Below are 17,759 nucleotides of genomic sequence, written 5' to 3' on the forward strand. Positions count from 1 at the left end.
TACACCTCACATAACATGTACTTATATACAGTATAGTTATATACACCTCGCATAACATGTACTTATATACAGTATAGTTATATACACCCCACATAACATGTACTTATATACAGTATAGTTATATACACCCCACATAACATGTACTTATATACAGTATAGTTATATACACCCCGCATAACATGTACTTATATACAGTATAGTTATATACACCCCACATAACATGTACTTATATACAGTATAGTTATATACACCCCTCATAACATGTACTTATATACAGTATAGTTATATACACCCCACATAACATGTACTTATATACACTATAGTTATATACACCTCACATAACATGTACTTATATACACTATAGTTATATACACCCGACATAACATGTACTTATATACAGTATAGTTATATACACCCCACATAACATGTACTTATATACACTATAGTTATATACACCCCACATAACATGTACTTATATACACTATAGTTATATACACCTCACATAACATGTACTTATATACAGTATAGTTATATACACCCCACATAACATGTACTTATATACACTATAGTTATATACACCCCACATAACATGTACTTATATACAGTATAGTTATATACACCTCACATAACATGTACTTATATACAGTATAGTTATATACACCCCACATAACATGTACTTATATACACTATAGTTATATACACCTCACATAACATGTACTTATATACAGTATAGTTATATACACCTCACATAACATGTACTTATATACAGTATAGTTATATACACCCCACATAACATGTACTTATATACACTATAGTTATATACACCTCACATAACATGTACTTATATACAGTATAGTTATATACACCTCACATAACATGTACTTATATACAGTATAGTTATATACACCCCACATAACATGTAATTATATACAGTATAGTTATATACACCCCACATAACATGTACTTATATACAGTATAGTTATATACACCCCACATAACATGTACTTATATACAGTATAGTTATATACACCTCACATAACATGTACTTATATACAGTATAGTTATATACACCCCACATAACATGTACTTATATACACTATAGTTATATACACCCCACATAACATGTACTTATATACAGTATAGTTATATACACCCCGCATAACATGTACTTATATACAGTATAGTTATATACACCCCACATAACATGTACTTATATACAGTATAGTTATATACACCCCACATAACATGTACTTATATACTGTATAGTTATATACACCCCACATAACATGTACTTATATACAGTATAGTTATATACACCCCACATAACATGTACTTATATACAGTATAGTTATATACACCCCACATAACATGTACTTATATACAGTATAGTTATATACACCTCGCATAACATGTACTTATATACAGTATAGTTATATACACCCCACATAACATGTACTTATATACAGTATAGTTATATACACCTCACATAACATGTACTTATATACACTATAGTTATATACACCCCACATAACATGTACTTATATACAGTATAGTTATATACACCCCACATAACATGTACTTATATACAGTATAGTTATATACACCCCGCATAACATGTACTTATATACAGTATAGTTATATACACCCCGCATAACATGTACTTATATACACTATAGTTATATACACCCCACATAACATGTACTTATATACACTATAGTTATATACACCCCACATAACATGTACTTATATACACTATAGTTATATACACCCCGCATAACATGTACTTATATACACTATAGTTATATACACCCCACATAACATGTACTTATATACAGTATAGTTATATACACCCCACATAACATGTACTTATATACAGTATAGTTATATACACCCCACATAACATGTACTTATATACAGTATAGTTATATACACCCCGCATAACATGTACTAATATACACTATAGTTATATACACCCCACATAACATGTACTTATATACAGTATAGTTATATACACCCCACATAACATGTACTTATATACAGTATAGTTATATACACCCCACATAACATGTACTTATATACACTATAGTTATATACACCCCACATAACATGTACTTATATACACTATAGTTATATACACCTCACATAACATGTACTTATATACACTATAGTTATATACACCTCACATAACATGTACTTATATACAGTATAGTTATATACACCTCACATAACATGTACTTATATACAGTATAGTTATATACACCCCACATAACATGTACTTATATACTGTATAGTTATATACACCTCACATAACATGTACTTATATACAGTATAGTTATATACACCCCACATAACATGTACTTATATACAGTATAGTTATATACACCTCGCATAACATGTACTTATATACAGTATAGTTATATACACCCCGCATAACATGTACTTATATACACTATAGTTATATACACCTCACATAACATGTACTTATATACAGTATAGTTATATACACCTCACATAACATGTACTTATATACAGTATAGTTATATACACCCCGCATAACATGTACTTATATACACTATAGTTATATACACCCCACATAACATGTACTTATATACAGTATAGTTATATACACCCCACATAACATGTACTTATATACAGTATAGTTATATACACCTCGCATAACATGTACTTATATACAGTATAGTTATATACACGCCACTAGGGGGCGATCACCTTTTACACACCCGGAACAGCTCTCAGTCGGTTAATATATAACATCGCTATGAGCGGACGGCTTTAGGACCCGGCGGTGCAGGCCATAGTAGCGGTTGCTCGGTCGCTCGGTCGCTCGTCCCCGCACTCCGCCGGCCGCCGCTGACATGGATCTCCCTTCTCTCCTCGGACACCCGGTCTGGTTCCTCTGCTCTGTTGTCCTGGCCGTGGTGCTGCGCCTGCAGAGAAAGGGTAGCTGGGACGCCCGCAAGTGCCGCACTGACCTGACTGGGAAAACCGCCATAGTGACCGGAGCCAACACTGGTGAGTAGTAGAGCAAGCAGTGGTGGGTAGTAGAGCAAGCATTGGTGGGTAGTAGAGCAAGCAGTGGTGGGTAGTAGAGCAAGCAGTGGTGGGTAGTAGAGCAAGCAGTGGTGGGTAGTAGAGCAAGCATTGGTGGGTAGTAGAGCAAGCAGTGGTGGGTAATAGAGCAAGCAGTGGTGAATAGTAGAGCAAGCAGTGGTGGGTAGTAGAGCAATCAGTGGTGGGTAGTAGAGCAAGCAGTGGTGGGTAGTAGAGCAATCAGTGGTGAGTAGTAGAGCAAGCAGTGGTGAGTAGTAGAGCAAGCAGTGGTGAGTAGTAGAGCAATCAGTGGTGGGTAGTAGAGCAATCAGTGGTGGGTAGTAGAGCAAGCAGTGGTGAGTAGTAGAGCAAGCAGTGGTGAGTAGTAGAGCAAGCAGTGGTGGGTAGTAGATCAAGCAGTGGTGGGTAGTAGATCAAGCAGTGGTGGGTAGTAGAGCAAGCAGTGGTGGGTAGTAGAGCAAGCAGTGGTGGGTAGTAGAGCAAGCAGTGGTGGGTAGTAGAGCAAGCAGTGGTGGGTAGTAGAGCAAGCAGTGGTGGGTAGTAGAGCAAGCAGTGGTGGGTAGTAGAGCAAGCAGTGGTGGGTAGTAGAGAAATCAGTGGTGGGTAGTAGAGCAATCAGTGGTGGGTAGTAGAGCAAGCAGTGGTGGGTAGTAGAGCAATCAGTGGTGGGTAGTAGAGCAATCAGTGGTGAGTAGTAGAGCAAGCAGTGAGTAGAAGAGCAAGCAGTGGTGAGTAGTAGAGCAAGCAGTGGTGGGTAGTAGAGCAAGCAGTGGTGGGTAGTAGAGCAAGCAGTGGTGGGTAGTAGAGCAAGCAGTGGTGGGTAGTAGAGCAAGCAGTGGTGGGTAGTAGAGCAAGCAGTGGTGAGTAGTAGAGCAAGCAGTGGTGGGTAGTAGAGCAAGCAGTTTTGAATACTAGAGCAAGCAGTGGAGAGTAGTAAAGCAAGCAGTGATAGATATAAGGAGATAGTCCAGTGTGATGATAACTATAGATATAAGGAGATAATCCAGTGTGATGATAACTATAGATATAAGGAGATAATCCAGTGTGATGATAACTATAGATATAAGGAGATAATCCAGTGTGATGATAACTATAGATATAAGGAGATAATCCAGTGTAATGGTAACTATAGATATAAGGAGATAATCCAGTGTGATGGTAACTATAGATATAAGGAGATAATCCAGTGTGATGGTAACTATAGATATAAGGAGATAATCCAGTGTGATGGTAACTATGGATATAAGGAGATAATCCAGTGTAATGGTAACTATAGATATAAGAAGATAATCCAGTGTGATGGTAACTATAGATATAAGAAGATAATCCAGTGTGATGGTAACTATAGATATAAGGAGATAATCCAGTGTGATGGTAACTATAGATATAAGGAGATAATCCAGTGTGATGGTAACTATAGATATAAGGAGATAATCCAGTGTAATGGTAACTATAGATATAAGGAGATAATCCAGTGTGATGGTAACTATAGATATAAGGAGATAATCCAGTGTGATGGTAACTATAGATATAAGGAGATAATCCAGTGTGATGGTAACTATAGATATAAGGAGATAATCCAGTGTAATGGTAACTATAGATATAAGGAGATAATCCAGTGTGATGGTAACTATAGATATAAGGAGATAATCCAGTGTGATGGTAACTATAGATATCAGGAGATAATCCAGTGTGATGGTAACTATAGATATAAGGAGATAATCCAGTGTGATGTTAACTATAGATATAAGGAGATAATCCAGTGTGATGGTAACTATAGATATAAGAAGATAATCCAGTGTGATGGTAACTATAGATATAAGGAGATAATCCAGTGTGATGGTAACTATAGATATAAGGAGATAATCCAGTGTGATGGTAACTATAGATATAAGGAGATAATCCAGTGTAATGGTAACTATAGATATAAGGAGATAATCCAGTGTGATGGTAACTATAGATATAAGGAGATAATCCAGTGTGATGGTAACTATAGATATCAGGAGATAATCCAGTGTGATGGTAACTATAGATATAAGGAGATAATTCAGTGTGATGGTAACTATAGATATAAGGAGATAATCCAGTGTAATGGTAACTATAGATATAAGGAGATAATCCAGTGTGATGGTAACTATAGATATAAGGAGATAATCCAGTGTAATGTTAACTATAGATATAAGGAGATAATCCAGTGTGATGATAACTATAGATATAAGGAGATAATCCAGTGTAATGATAACTATAGATATAAGGAGATAATCCAGTGTGATGGTAACTATAGATATAAGGAGATAATCCAGTGTGATGGTAACTATAGATATAAAGAGATAGAGGAGATAATCCAGTGTGATGGTAACTATAGATATAAAGAGATAATCCAGTGTGATGGTAACTATAGATATAAGGAGATAATCCAGTGTGATGGTAACTATAGATATAAAGAGATAATCCAGTGTGATGATAACTATAGATATAAGGAGATAATCCAGTGTGATGGTAACTATAGATATAAGGAGATAATCCAGTGTAATGGTAACTATAGATATAAGGAGATAATCCAGTGTAATGGTAACTATAGATATAAGGAGATAATCCAGTGTAATGGTAACTATAGATATAAGGAGATAATCCAGTGTAATGGTAACTATAGATATAAGGAGATAATCCAGTGTGATGGGAACTATAGATATAAGGAGATAATCCAGTGTAATGGTAACTATAGATATAAGGAGATAATCCAGTGTGATGGGAACTATAGATATAAGGAGATAATCCAATGTGATGGTAACTATAGATATAAGGAGATAATCCAGTGTGATGATAACTATAGATATAAGGAGATAATCCAGTGTAATGGTAACTATAGATATAAGGAGATAATCCAGTGTGATGGTATCTATAGATATAAGGAGATAATCCAGTGTGATGTTAACTATAGATATAAGGAGATAATCCAGTGTAATGATAACTATAGATATAAGGAGATAATTCAGTGTGATGGTAACTATAGATATAAGGAGATAATCCAGTGTAATGGTAACTATAGATATAAGGAGATAATCCAGTGTGATGGTAACTATAGATATAAGGAGATAATCCAGTGTAATGGTAACTATAGATATAAGGAGATAATCCAGTGTGATGGTAACTATAGATATAAGGAGATAATCCAGTGTGATGGTAACTATAGCTATAAGGAGATAATCCAGTGTAATGGTAACTATAGATATAAGGAGATAATCCAGTGTGATGGTAACTATAGATATAAGGAGATAATCCAGTGTGATGGTAACTATAGATATAAGGAGATAATCCAGTGTAATGGTAACTATAGATATAAGGAGATAATCCAGTGTGATGGTAACTATAGATATAAGGAGATAATCCAGTGTGATGGGAACGATAGATATAAGGAGATAATCCAGTGTAATGGTAACTATAGATATAAGGAGATAATCCAGTGTAATGGTAACTATAGATATAATGAGATAATCCAGTGTGATGGGAACGATAGATATAAGGAGATAATCCAGTGTGATGGGAACTATAGATATAAGGAGATAATCCAGTGTAATGGTAACTATAGATATAAGGAGATAATCCAGTGTAATGGTAACTATAGATATAATGAGATAATCCAGTGTGATGGTAACTATAGATATAAGGAGATAATCCAGTGTAATGGTAACTATAGATATAAGGAGATACAGGAGATAATCCAGTGTGATGGTAACTATAGATATAAAGAGATAATCCAGTGTGATGGTAACTATAGATATAAGGAGATAATCCAGTGTGATGGTAACTATAGATATAAGGAGATAATCCAGTGTAATGGTAACTATAGATATAAGGAGATAATCCAGGTAACAGGACGTGTCCAAAAGCCGGGGGGGGGGGGGTAACAGGACGCGGCTGTTATACAGATTAACTCTTTGCAGGTCTTTTGAGTTCTCGCTTTAATAAACACGTTTTTCGGACGTCTCTACAGGACGCGGCTTCTTTCTCTTGGTCTGTTACTTCTTACAGAAAACCAAGTTGAGTTTAAAGCAAAAAGGAAAGATGTCAAATAAAAACCTCAGAATATAAACGTCTCCCTTCCTGAGGAAGTCGTGTTTCTTCTGATCTTAGACTTTGTAAACCTTTGAAAGTGAATCTTATGTTTGAATTCACCGTCTGTCAGTGAGTTTAGTGTAACTTTATATTTAGCTTTTATTAAAAAATATTTCGGCTTTTTGAGATACAGCTGCTTCATATCCTGTGTACAGAGCAGCTGTATCTAGCACTGAGACCTGAATCCGTCAGTACAGCGGATCTGATGGGTTCAGGGTCAGCGGGTCAGATCCACCTGTAATCTATCACACCTAAGTTATGAACATGCCGGACCCGCTGTCACTGAACCCGTCAGTCCCCCGGACCTGACAGGTTATTGGAGATGAGGGGGTCACAATCCCTGGACCTATCACCAAAGGGACTTTACTACTTTCGCTGGTTGGCCAAAGATCAGACCCTGAGGAGGAATCTTCCCCCGTACTTTATAACATTGAAGGTCTGTGGCGGTCTTTTGCTGCTTTCTCCGTGTTGATGGGTGAGGGGAGTGCAGGAGGGTCCACGGTTGTAACGTACAGCATAGTCCCTTGTTTGTCGCAGCTATGATTGTTCGGGAGTGCACTTTATACAGCATTCTTGCCTATACTCTTCAGGAAGAAGCTTTCATTTATGCACTTCCCTAAAGATTGGTTCTCCAGGCTCTTGTGACTGATGCCTCAGCCTTGCTGGTTGTCGTGACTTATACCCATAGAAGCCTATAGAGGAGGGACCAAAGAGAGACACAGCCACTGCTGCTCATAGAAGTCTATAGAGAGGAGAAAAGGAGCAGAGATAGAGAGAGATGCTGCCCATAGAAGTCCATGGAGAAGGGGGAGATAGTAGGTGGGAGAGAGAGACACAGACACTGCTGCCTATAAAGGTCTATAGAGAGGGGAGGGGGACCAAGAGCAGAGGGAGGCAAAGACACTGCCCATAGAAGTATATGGTGAGGGGAGGAAGCAAAAGAAGAAAGCAGAGCGAGACACAGACAGTGCTGCCCAAAGAATGGACAGGGGAGGAAGAGGAGTGAACAGGAGCATAAAGAAAGAGACACAGATACGCTACTCATAGAAGTCTATGGTCAGGGGTGAGGGAGCATGATCAGATTGAGAAATACACAGCTGCTCGTGCCCATAGAAGTCTATGGAGAGAGAACGGGAATCAGTAGGAGGGAACAGAGAGAGAAACACTACCCATACAAGTCCATGGAAAGGTAAGAGGGAAACAAGGAGAGGAAGCCGACACTGAAGTTTATTGAAATCGGATGGAGAAGCAGGAGGAGACAGCAGGGAGAGAGAGACACAGGAGCTGCCCATAGAGGTCTATGGAGAGGGAAGGGTGAGCAGAAGGAGGGAGCAGAGAGAGACAGAGACGCTGCCCATAGAAGTCTATAGAGAGGGGGAGGATGGAGTAGGGAGAGATAGACAGAGATACGCTGACCATAGAAGCCTATCAAGAGATTAGGAGGAGGAGGGAGCAGAGTGAGACCCAGACTCTGCTGCCCATAGACATCTATGGAGAGGAGAGGGGGAGCAGGAGGAGGCAGCAGGGAGAAAGATACAGCAACGGATGATAGGCGCTGGTTAGGCGGGGCAGGATGATAGGCGCTGGTTAGGCGGGGCAGGATGATGGGCGCTGTACGTATGTGTGTGTGTGTGTGTATGTACAGTATTGTGTGTGTATACAGTATTGTGTGTGTGTATGTACAATATTGTGTGTGTGTGTGTGTGTGTGTGTGTGTATATATATATATATATATATATATATATAGCGAGCTTGCTTTGGATACGTGTATGAGGTTAGTGTATACGGGTGAGTAGTACATGTGTGTATGTACAGTAGTGTGTGTGTGTGTGTGTACAGTATTGTGTGTGTGTGTGTGTACAGTATTGTGTGTGTGTATGTACAGTATTTTGTGTGTGTGTGTGTGTGTGTGTATGGACAGTATTGTGTGTGTGTGTGTGTGTGTGTGTGTGTGTATATATATATATATATATATATATATATAGCGAGCTTGCTTTGGATACGTGTATGAGGTTAGTGTATACAGGTGAGTACTACATGTGTGTATGTACAGTATTGTGTGTGTGTGTGTGTATGTACAGTATTGTGTGTGTGTGTACATATATATAGCGAGCTTGCTTTGGATACGTGTATGTGGTTAGTGTATACAGGTGAGTAGTATGTGTGTGTGTGTGTGTGTGTGTGTGTGTGTGTGTGTGTGTGTATACTTGTATACAGCGTGTGTATCTGCTGACTACATACATGTGTGATCCAGGGCGGATTATTCTTCCCCGTCTGGTCCTGGTTTTTCTGCTCCACTGCCGGATGAGGTGACAATCTTGTGGTTGTGGGCTGTAGTTTGGACGGGGCAGGTGACAGTGGTGTGATATATCCGTTGTGTTGCTTTCTTTACTTTGTGTCGTCTTTCTGCCGTGGGTTATAATTGTGTAACTGCGTCTAGTGGCATCAGATCAAACAGGAAGGTTATTCCGAGGCGCAGCGAGGTTCTCCAGCACCCGGGGCAAACATTCAACCCCCCCCCCCCTCAACCTCTTTCCCGACATCCCCTTCCCCCTCGCCAGGTTTGCTTTCTCTACCAATCAATGAGATGTCATTTTTTTCCACATTTCTTTTTATGTAACTCGAGTATAAAACCATTTGTACATTTTACAAGCGATATAATTATATAAGGGAGTTACCAAAACAATAAAATAAATAAAGGCGTCAGTGCCGGACTAACACAGCTTGTGTAACTGAGGCTAATGAGACTATGGTGACATCTTGTAGACAGAACTACACCCCCTCCCTGTACATAGCGTCATTGGGGTTCCCTAGAGGAGCCCCTGACATCACTGTCCATCAGTGGCAGATTAAGTAGACCATAGGCCCTGGGCTGTTCCACAAACTTGGGCCCCTCTTCCCCACCGCCGCTCTGCCGTGTCTATAGTGAACACCACCTTTCTGTGTAGCATTGACAAATGGGTGTTACGATTCCCCTTGTCAAAGGGCTGTGTCCCTACATACTGACAGTCTCCAACCATCGCTGACAATATCACACTGTGTAGGACACTTCCTCCTGACAATGGGAATGGTAACAAGCATTTGTCTATTAGTCCTGGGTAGACATGTCAGGAAAGGAGACAGACCCCCTATAGATCCAGTGACTCACAAGTGACATCTTCTCTGATGGGAGTCGTTCTCTTTTCTTCTCCATCTGACACAGACCATTATGGCGACTTCTCCTGATGAGACATCTTTGCTCCGCGCTTCTGCAGCCATTTCCAGCCTCTATAGAAACACAAAAATTTAGACGCCAAAGCCCAGAACCAAACATTAAAGGGGTTGTCCGGACACGGACTGGATTTTATACTGATGACCTATCGATGTGCCTGGACAGCCCCTTTTACTCAGACTAATAAATTTAGACCCCAGACTAGATCATAGAATACATACAGACCCCCTTAAACAAATACAGACCCCAGAACAAGCACCCTAAATAAATACAGACCCCAGAACAAGCACCCTAAATAATTACAGACCCCAGACCTGACCCCCTACACTAATAATGACCCGAGACATGACTCCCTTAATACAGACCCAAGACCAGACCCCCTAATATAATACAGACCTCGGACCAGACCCCCTACACTAATAATGACCCCAGACCTGACTCCCTTAATACAGACCCCACCCCTTAAACTAATACAGACCCCTAAATAAAGACCCCTAAACTAATACAGACCCTAGACCAGGCCCCCTAAATACAGACCCCATAAACTAATACAGACCCCAGACCCCTAAATACAGACCCCAGACCTCAAACTAATAGACCCCCTAAATACAGACCTGAACCCCTACACTAATAATAGCCCCTTAATACAGACCCCAGACCAGACCCCCTAATTTAATACAGACCCGAGACTCCTAAATACAGACCCCTAAATAAAGACCCCTAAACTAATACAGACCATAGAACAGGCCCCCTAAATACAGACCCCAGTCATCAAACTAATACAAACCCCCTAAATAGAGACCCCTTAAACTAACAGAGACCCATAAATATACAGACCCTAAACCCCTTAACCTGATACAGACCTCAGACCCCTTAAACAAATCCATCTCTTTATACTTACATAGCAGCTCACCTCAGTCCTCTCTGTGGAGTCGCTGCTGCTGCGGTCATGTGACCAGTAGGTCTCTAATCAGTAGTAAGAACTTTAGAGATGAGGTCATGTGACCTTATGTCTAAAGATCCTTTTGCAGGACATATACGCCGTTTCGTCAAGGTTTTTGCCGCGATTCGCGGAAAAACTACATTGTACTTTGGGGCGGCCATGGGAGTCTCGGGCCCGGGCGGCCGCCCAAAACGCCCTATGATCATCCGCTGTTGTTGTCCATATATGGATAGTGACATAATGCTCTGGCGGGGGATTCCTCCATACCTCCTAACTTCCAAGTATCACAAAGAAGCACAGCCGATGCGGCGTGTGTAGAAATGTTTTCCCACCCAATCTCCGCCCATACATACTCGTATCAACTGACACAGTATCATGCTCCCATAGTGCACCCACGTAGTATAAAGCTAAATAGCTGCCCCCACACAGTGTAATGCCCCCATAGATGCACCTATACAGTATAAAGACCAGACAGATTCTCCCATGCACTATAATGCCCCTATAGCTGCCCCCATACAGTATAATGCCCCCATAGCTGCCCCATACAGTGTAATGCCCACACAGAGGCCGCCATACAGTATAATGCCCACACAGATGCCGCCATACCGTATAATGCCCACACAGATGCCGCCATACCGTATAATGCCCACACAGATGCCCCATTGCAGTATAATGCCCAAACAAATTCCCCGATACATCATAATGCCTAATAGCTGCTCCCATACAGCATAATGCCCCCATATCTGCCCCATATAGTATAATGCCCCTATAGTTTCCCTCATACAGTACAGGGGCTACTCCTGGAGTGGAATTCCCTGCCAGAGGGTTGTCAACAGAGATTCCGCTCCAGAGGAGCCATTGATGTCACTGTCCGTATATGGACAGTGATGTCAAGGGCTTCCCCATGTACAGCACTTAAAGTAGCGCTGTGCCTGGGGAGTCCTCGGCGAGCGAAAGAGCTCTCTTTGCCCCTCCCCTCTGAACTAATGCTGAAGCAAGGAGCTGACGGTTCCCTCCTTCAGCATTGGGTTCAACTGTATCGGCGTCCTGAGGACGCCGATACAGTTGACAGTGTGACATACCCCAACCTCCCGGGACACCGCCTGGAATCCGGGACGGTTCCTCTCCTGGAGGAGCCCCTGATGTCACTGTCCATATATGGATAGTGACGTCAGGGGGTTTCCGCTCCAGGAGGAGTATTCAATTGTATCTCAGCCCAGCACGGCACCCCCCTACCTTCTCTCCTAGTTGTGCCCGGGGCATGTGCCCCGTCTGCCCCTCCTAGCTACGCCCCTGGGTTATTATATACTGAATCACTGAGCCGGTCACTAGTATGTGAGCTAAATGCTAAATATACTGGAAGACTCACAATCTCCTGGAGGGAGATGTGTGTATTGTCCGGATCTGTGCGTATGGGGGAAAGAAAATATAGAAACCCCTTCAGGTCACGCTTGGGTTTATTGCAGTCCAAAAATAACGCAGTGCTTACCTAGCATATAAGACTTGCAGCATATAAATATAACAAACACCTGGCCCGTCTGGGAACTAAATAAACATCAGGTCTCCTCATCTATTATATAGCAGGAGTACAGCGCTCCTTGGATCCGGCTTTACATACTATCCCTGTGTGGATTCCCAGGCTCTGACCCTCTCTGCACTAGATAAACAGCAGGTCTCCTCATCTATTATATAGCAGGAGTACAGCGCTCCTTGGATCCGGCTTTACATACTATCCCTGTGTGGATTCCCAGGCTCTGACCCTCTCTGCACTAGATAAACAGCAGGTCTCCTCATCTATTATATAGCAGGAGTACAGCGCTCCTTGGATCCGGCTTTACATACTATCCCTGTGGGGATTCCCAGGCTCTGACCCTCTCTGCACTAGATAAACAGCAGGTCTCCTCATCTATTATATAGCAGGATTACAGCGCTCCTTGGATCCGGCTTTACATACTATCCCTGTGGGGATTCCCAGGCTCTGAACCTCCCTGCACTAGATAAACAGCAGGTCTCCTCATCTATTATATAGCAGGAGTACAGCGCTCCTTGGATCCGGCTTTACATACTATCCCTGTGTGGATTCCCAGGCTCTGACCCTCTCTGCACTAGATAAACAGCCGGTCTCCTCATCTATTATATAGCAGGAGTACAGCGCTCCTTGGATCCGGCTTTACATACTATCCCTGTGTGGATTCCCAGGCTCTGACCCCCTCTGCACTAGATAAACAACAGATCTCATCTATTATATAGCAGGAGTACAGCGCTCCTTGGATGCGGCTTTACATACTATCCCTGTGTGGATTCCCAGGCTCTGACCCTCTCTGCACTAGATAAACAGCCGGTCTCATCTATTATATAGCAGGAGTACAGCGCTCCTTGGATCCGGCTTTACTATCCCTGTATGGATTCCCAGGCTCTGACCCTCCCTGCATTAGATAAACATCAGGTCTCCTCATCTATTATATAGCAGGAGTACAGCGCTCCTTGGATCAGGCTTTACATACTATCCCTGTGGGGATTCCCAAGCTCTGACCCTCTCTGCACTAGATAAACAGCAAGTCTCCTCATCTATTATATAGCAGGAGTACAGCACTCCTTGGATCCGGCTTTACATACTATCCCTGTGGGGATTCCCAGGCTCTGACCCTCTCTGCACTAGATAAACATCAGGTCTCCTCATCTATTATATAGCAGGAGTACAGCGCTCCTTGGATCAGGCTTTACATACTATCCCTCTGTGGATTCCCAGGCTCTGACCCTCTCTGCACTAGATAAACATCAGGTCTCCTCATCTATTATATAGCAGGAGTACAGCGCTCCTTGGATCCAGCTTTACATACTATCCCTGTGGGGATTCCCAGGCTCTGACACTCTCTGCACTAGATAAACAGCAAGTCTCCTCATCTATTATATAGCAGGAGTACAGCGCTCCTTGGATCTGGCTTTACATACTATCCCTGTGTGGATTCCCAGGCTCTGACCCTCTCTGCACTAGATAAACAGCAGAGCTCCTTATCTATTATATAGCAGGAGTACAGCGCTCCTTGGATCCGGCTTTACATACTATCCCTGTGGGGATTCCCAGGCTCTGACCCTCTCTGCACTAGATAAACAGCAGGTCTCCATCTATTATATAGCAGGAGTACAGCGCTCCTTGGATCCGTCTTTACTATCCCTGTGTGGATTCCCAGGCTCTGACCCTCCCTGCACTAGATAAACAGCCGGTCTCCTCATCTATTATATAGCAGGAGTACAGCGCTCCTTGGATCCGGCTTTACTATCCCTGTATGGATTCCCAGGCTCTGACCCTCTCTGCACTAGATAAACAGCAGGTCTCCATCTATTATATAGCAGGAGTACAGCGCTCCTTGGATCTGGCTTTACTATCCCTGTATGGATTCCCAGGCTCTGACCCTCCCTGCACTAGATAAACAGCAGGTCTCCTCATCTATTATATAGCAGGAGTACAGCGCTCCTTGGATTCGGCTTTACATACTATCCCTGTGTGGATTCCCAGGCTCTGACCCTCTCTGCACTAGATAAACAGCAGAGCTCCTTATCTATTATATAGCAGGATTACAGCGCTCCTTGGATCCGGCTTTACTATCCCTGTGTGGATTCCCAGGCTCTGACCCTCTCTGCACTAGATAAACAGCAGGTCTCCTCATCTATTATATAGCAGGAGTACAGCGCTCCTTGGATCCGGCTTTACATACTATCCCTGTGGGGATTCCCAGGCTCTGACCCTCTCTGCACTAGATAAACATCATGTCTCCTCATCTATTATATAGCAGGAGTACAGCGCTCCTTGGATCTGGCTTTACATACTATCCCTGTGTGGATTCCCAGGCTCTGACCCTCTCTGCACTAGATAAACAGCAGGTCTCCTCATCTATTATATAGCAGGAGTACAGCACTCCTTGAATCCGGCTTTACATACTATCCCTGTGTGGATTCCCAGGCTCTGACCCTCTCTGCACTAGATAAACATCAGGTTTCCTCATCTATTATATAGCAGGAGTACAGCACTCCTTGGATCAGGCTTTACATACTATCCCTGTGTGGATTCCCAGGCTCTGACCCTCTCTGCACTATATAAACAGCAGGTCTCCTCATCTATTATATAGCAGGAGTACAGCGCTCCTTGGATCAGGCTTTACATACTATCCCTGTGTGGATTCCCAGGCTCTGACCCTCTCTGCACTAGATAAACAGCAGGTCTCCTCATCTATTATATAGCAGGAGTACAGCGCTCCTTGGATCCGGCTTTACATACTATCCCTGTGTGGATTCCCAGGCTCTGACCCTCTCTGCACTAGATAAACAGCCGGTCTCCTCATCTATTATATAGCAGGAGTACAGCGCTCCTTGGATCCGGCTTTACATACTATTCCTGTGTGGATTCCCAGGCTCTGACCCCCTCTGCACTAGATAAACAACAGATCTCATCTATTATATAGCAGGAGTACAGCGCTCCTTGGATGCGGCTTTACATACTATCCCTGTGTGGATTCCCAGGCTCTGACCCTCTCTGCACTAGATAAACAGCCGGTCTCCTTATCTATTATATAGCAGGAGTACAGCGCTCCTTGGATCCGGCTTTACATACTATCCCTGTGTGTATTCCCAGGCTCTGACCCTCTCTGTACTAGATAAACAGCAGGTCTCCTCATCTATTATATAGCAGGAGTACAGCGCTCCTTGGATCCGGCTTTAGATACTATCCCTGTGTGGATTCCCAGGCTCTGACCCTCCCTGCACTAGATAAACAGCAGAGCTCCTTATCTATTATATAGCAGGAGTACAGCGCTCCTTGGATCCGGCTTTACATACTATCCCTGTGGGGATTCCCAGGCTCTGACCCTCTCTGCACTAGATAAACAGCAGGTCTCCATCTATTATATAGCAGGAGTACAGCGCTCCTTGGATCCGGCTTTACTATCCCTGTGTGGATTCCCAGGCTCTGACCCTCCCTGCACTAGATAAACAGCCGGTCTCCTCATCTATTATATAGCAGGAGTACAGCGCTCCTTGGATCCGGCTTTACTATCCCTGTATGGATTCCCAGGCTCTGACCCTCCCTGCACTAGATAAACAGCAGGTCTCCTCATCTATTATATAGCAGGAGTACAGCGCTCCTTGGATTCGGCTTTACATACTATCCCTGTGTGGATTCCCAGGCTCTGACCCTCTCTGCACTAGATAAACAGCAGAGCTCCTTATCTATTATATAGCAGGATTACAGCGCTCCTTGGATCCGGCTTTACTATCCCTGTGTGGATTCCCAGGCTCTGACCCTCTCTGCACTAGATAAACAGCAGGTCTCCTCATCTATTATATAGCAGGAGTACAGCGCTCCTTGGATCCGGCTTTACATACTATCCCTGTGGGGATTCCCAGGCTCTGACCCTCTCTGCACTAGATAAACATCAGGTCTCCTCATCTATTATATAGCAGGAGTACAGCGCTCCTTGAATCCGGCTTTACATACTATCCCTGTGTGGATTCCCAGGCTCTGACCCTCTCTGCACTAGATAAACAGCAGGTCTCCTCATCTATTATATAGCAGGAGTACAGCGCTCCTTGGATCAGGCTTTACATACTATCCCTGTGGGGATTCCCAGGCTCTGACCCTCCCTGCACTAGATAAACATCAGGTCTCCTCATCTATTATATAGCAGGAGTACAGCACTCCTTGGATCAGGCTTTACATACTATCCCTGTGTGGATTCCCAGGCTCTGACCCTCTCTGCACTAGATAAACAGCAGAGCTCCTTATCTATTATATAGCAGGATTACAGCGCTCCTTGGATGGATTCCCAGGCTCTGACCCTCTCTGCACTAGATAAACATCAGGTCTCCTCATCTATTATATAGCAGGAGTACAGCGCTCCTTGGATCAGGCTTTACATACTATCCCTGTGTGGATTCCCAGGCTCTGACCCTCTCTGCACTAGATAAACAGCAAGTCTCCTCATCTATTATATAGCAGGAGTACAGCACTCCTTGGATCCGGCTTTACATACTATCCCTGTGGGGATTCCCAGGCTCTGACCCTCTCTGCACTAGATAAACATCAGGTCTCCTCATCTATTATATAGCAGGAGTACAGCGCTCCTTGGATCAGGCTTTACATACTATCCCTCTGTGGATTCCCAGGCTCTGACCCTCTCTGCACTAGATAAACATCAGGTCTCCTCATCTATTATATAGCAGGAGTACAGCGCTCCTTGGATCAGGCTTTACATACTATCCCTCTGTGGATTCCCAGGCTCTGACCCTCTCTGCACTAGATAAACATCAGGTCTCCTCATCTATTATATAGCAGGAGTACAGCGCTCCTTGGATCTGGCTTTACTATCCCTGTGTGGATTCCCAGGCTCTGACCCTCTCTGCACTAGATAAACATCAGGTCTC

The 17,759-nt window shown here is 42.8% G+C and overlaps 1 protein-coding gene across 2 annotated transcripts in view; it reads left to right on the forward strand.

The window, feature by feature from the left end:
• LOC142748230 (retinol dehydrogenase 12-like) overlaps nt 1–17,759 on the forward strand; it is a 111,844-nt gene that overhangs the window by 62,850 nt on the left and 31,235 nt on the right. Inside the window, exon 1 of one of the 2 annotated variants that reach the window (XM_075855344.1) lies at nt 2,773–3,033. The exons of the other annotated variant lie outside the window; for it this stretch is intronic. Within the exon in view, the coding sequence (XP_075711459.1) occupies nt 2,877–3,033 (157 nt within the window). The 5' untranslated portion in view covers nt 2,773–2,876. Of the gene's footprint in view, nt 1–2,772; nt 3,034–17,759 lie in introns of those variants that run through there. 2 annotated transcript variants of the gene reach the window in all.

Source organism: Rhinoderma darwinii, chromosome 1 (assembly GCF_050947455.1).
Source record: "Rhinoderma darwinii isolate aRhiDar2 chromosome 1, aRhiDar2.hap1, whole genome shotgun sequence".
In the NCBI taxonomy this organism is placed as follows: Eukaryota; Metazoa; Chordata; class Amphibia; order Anura; family Rhinodermatidae; genus Rhinoderma; species Rhinoderma darwinii.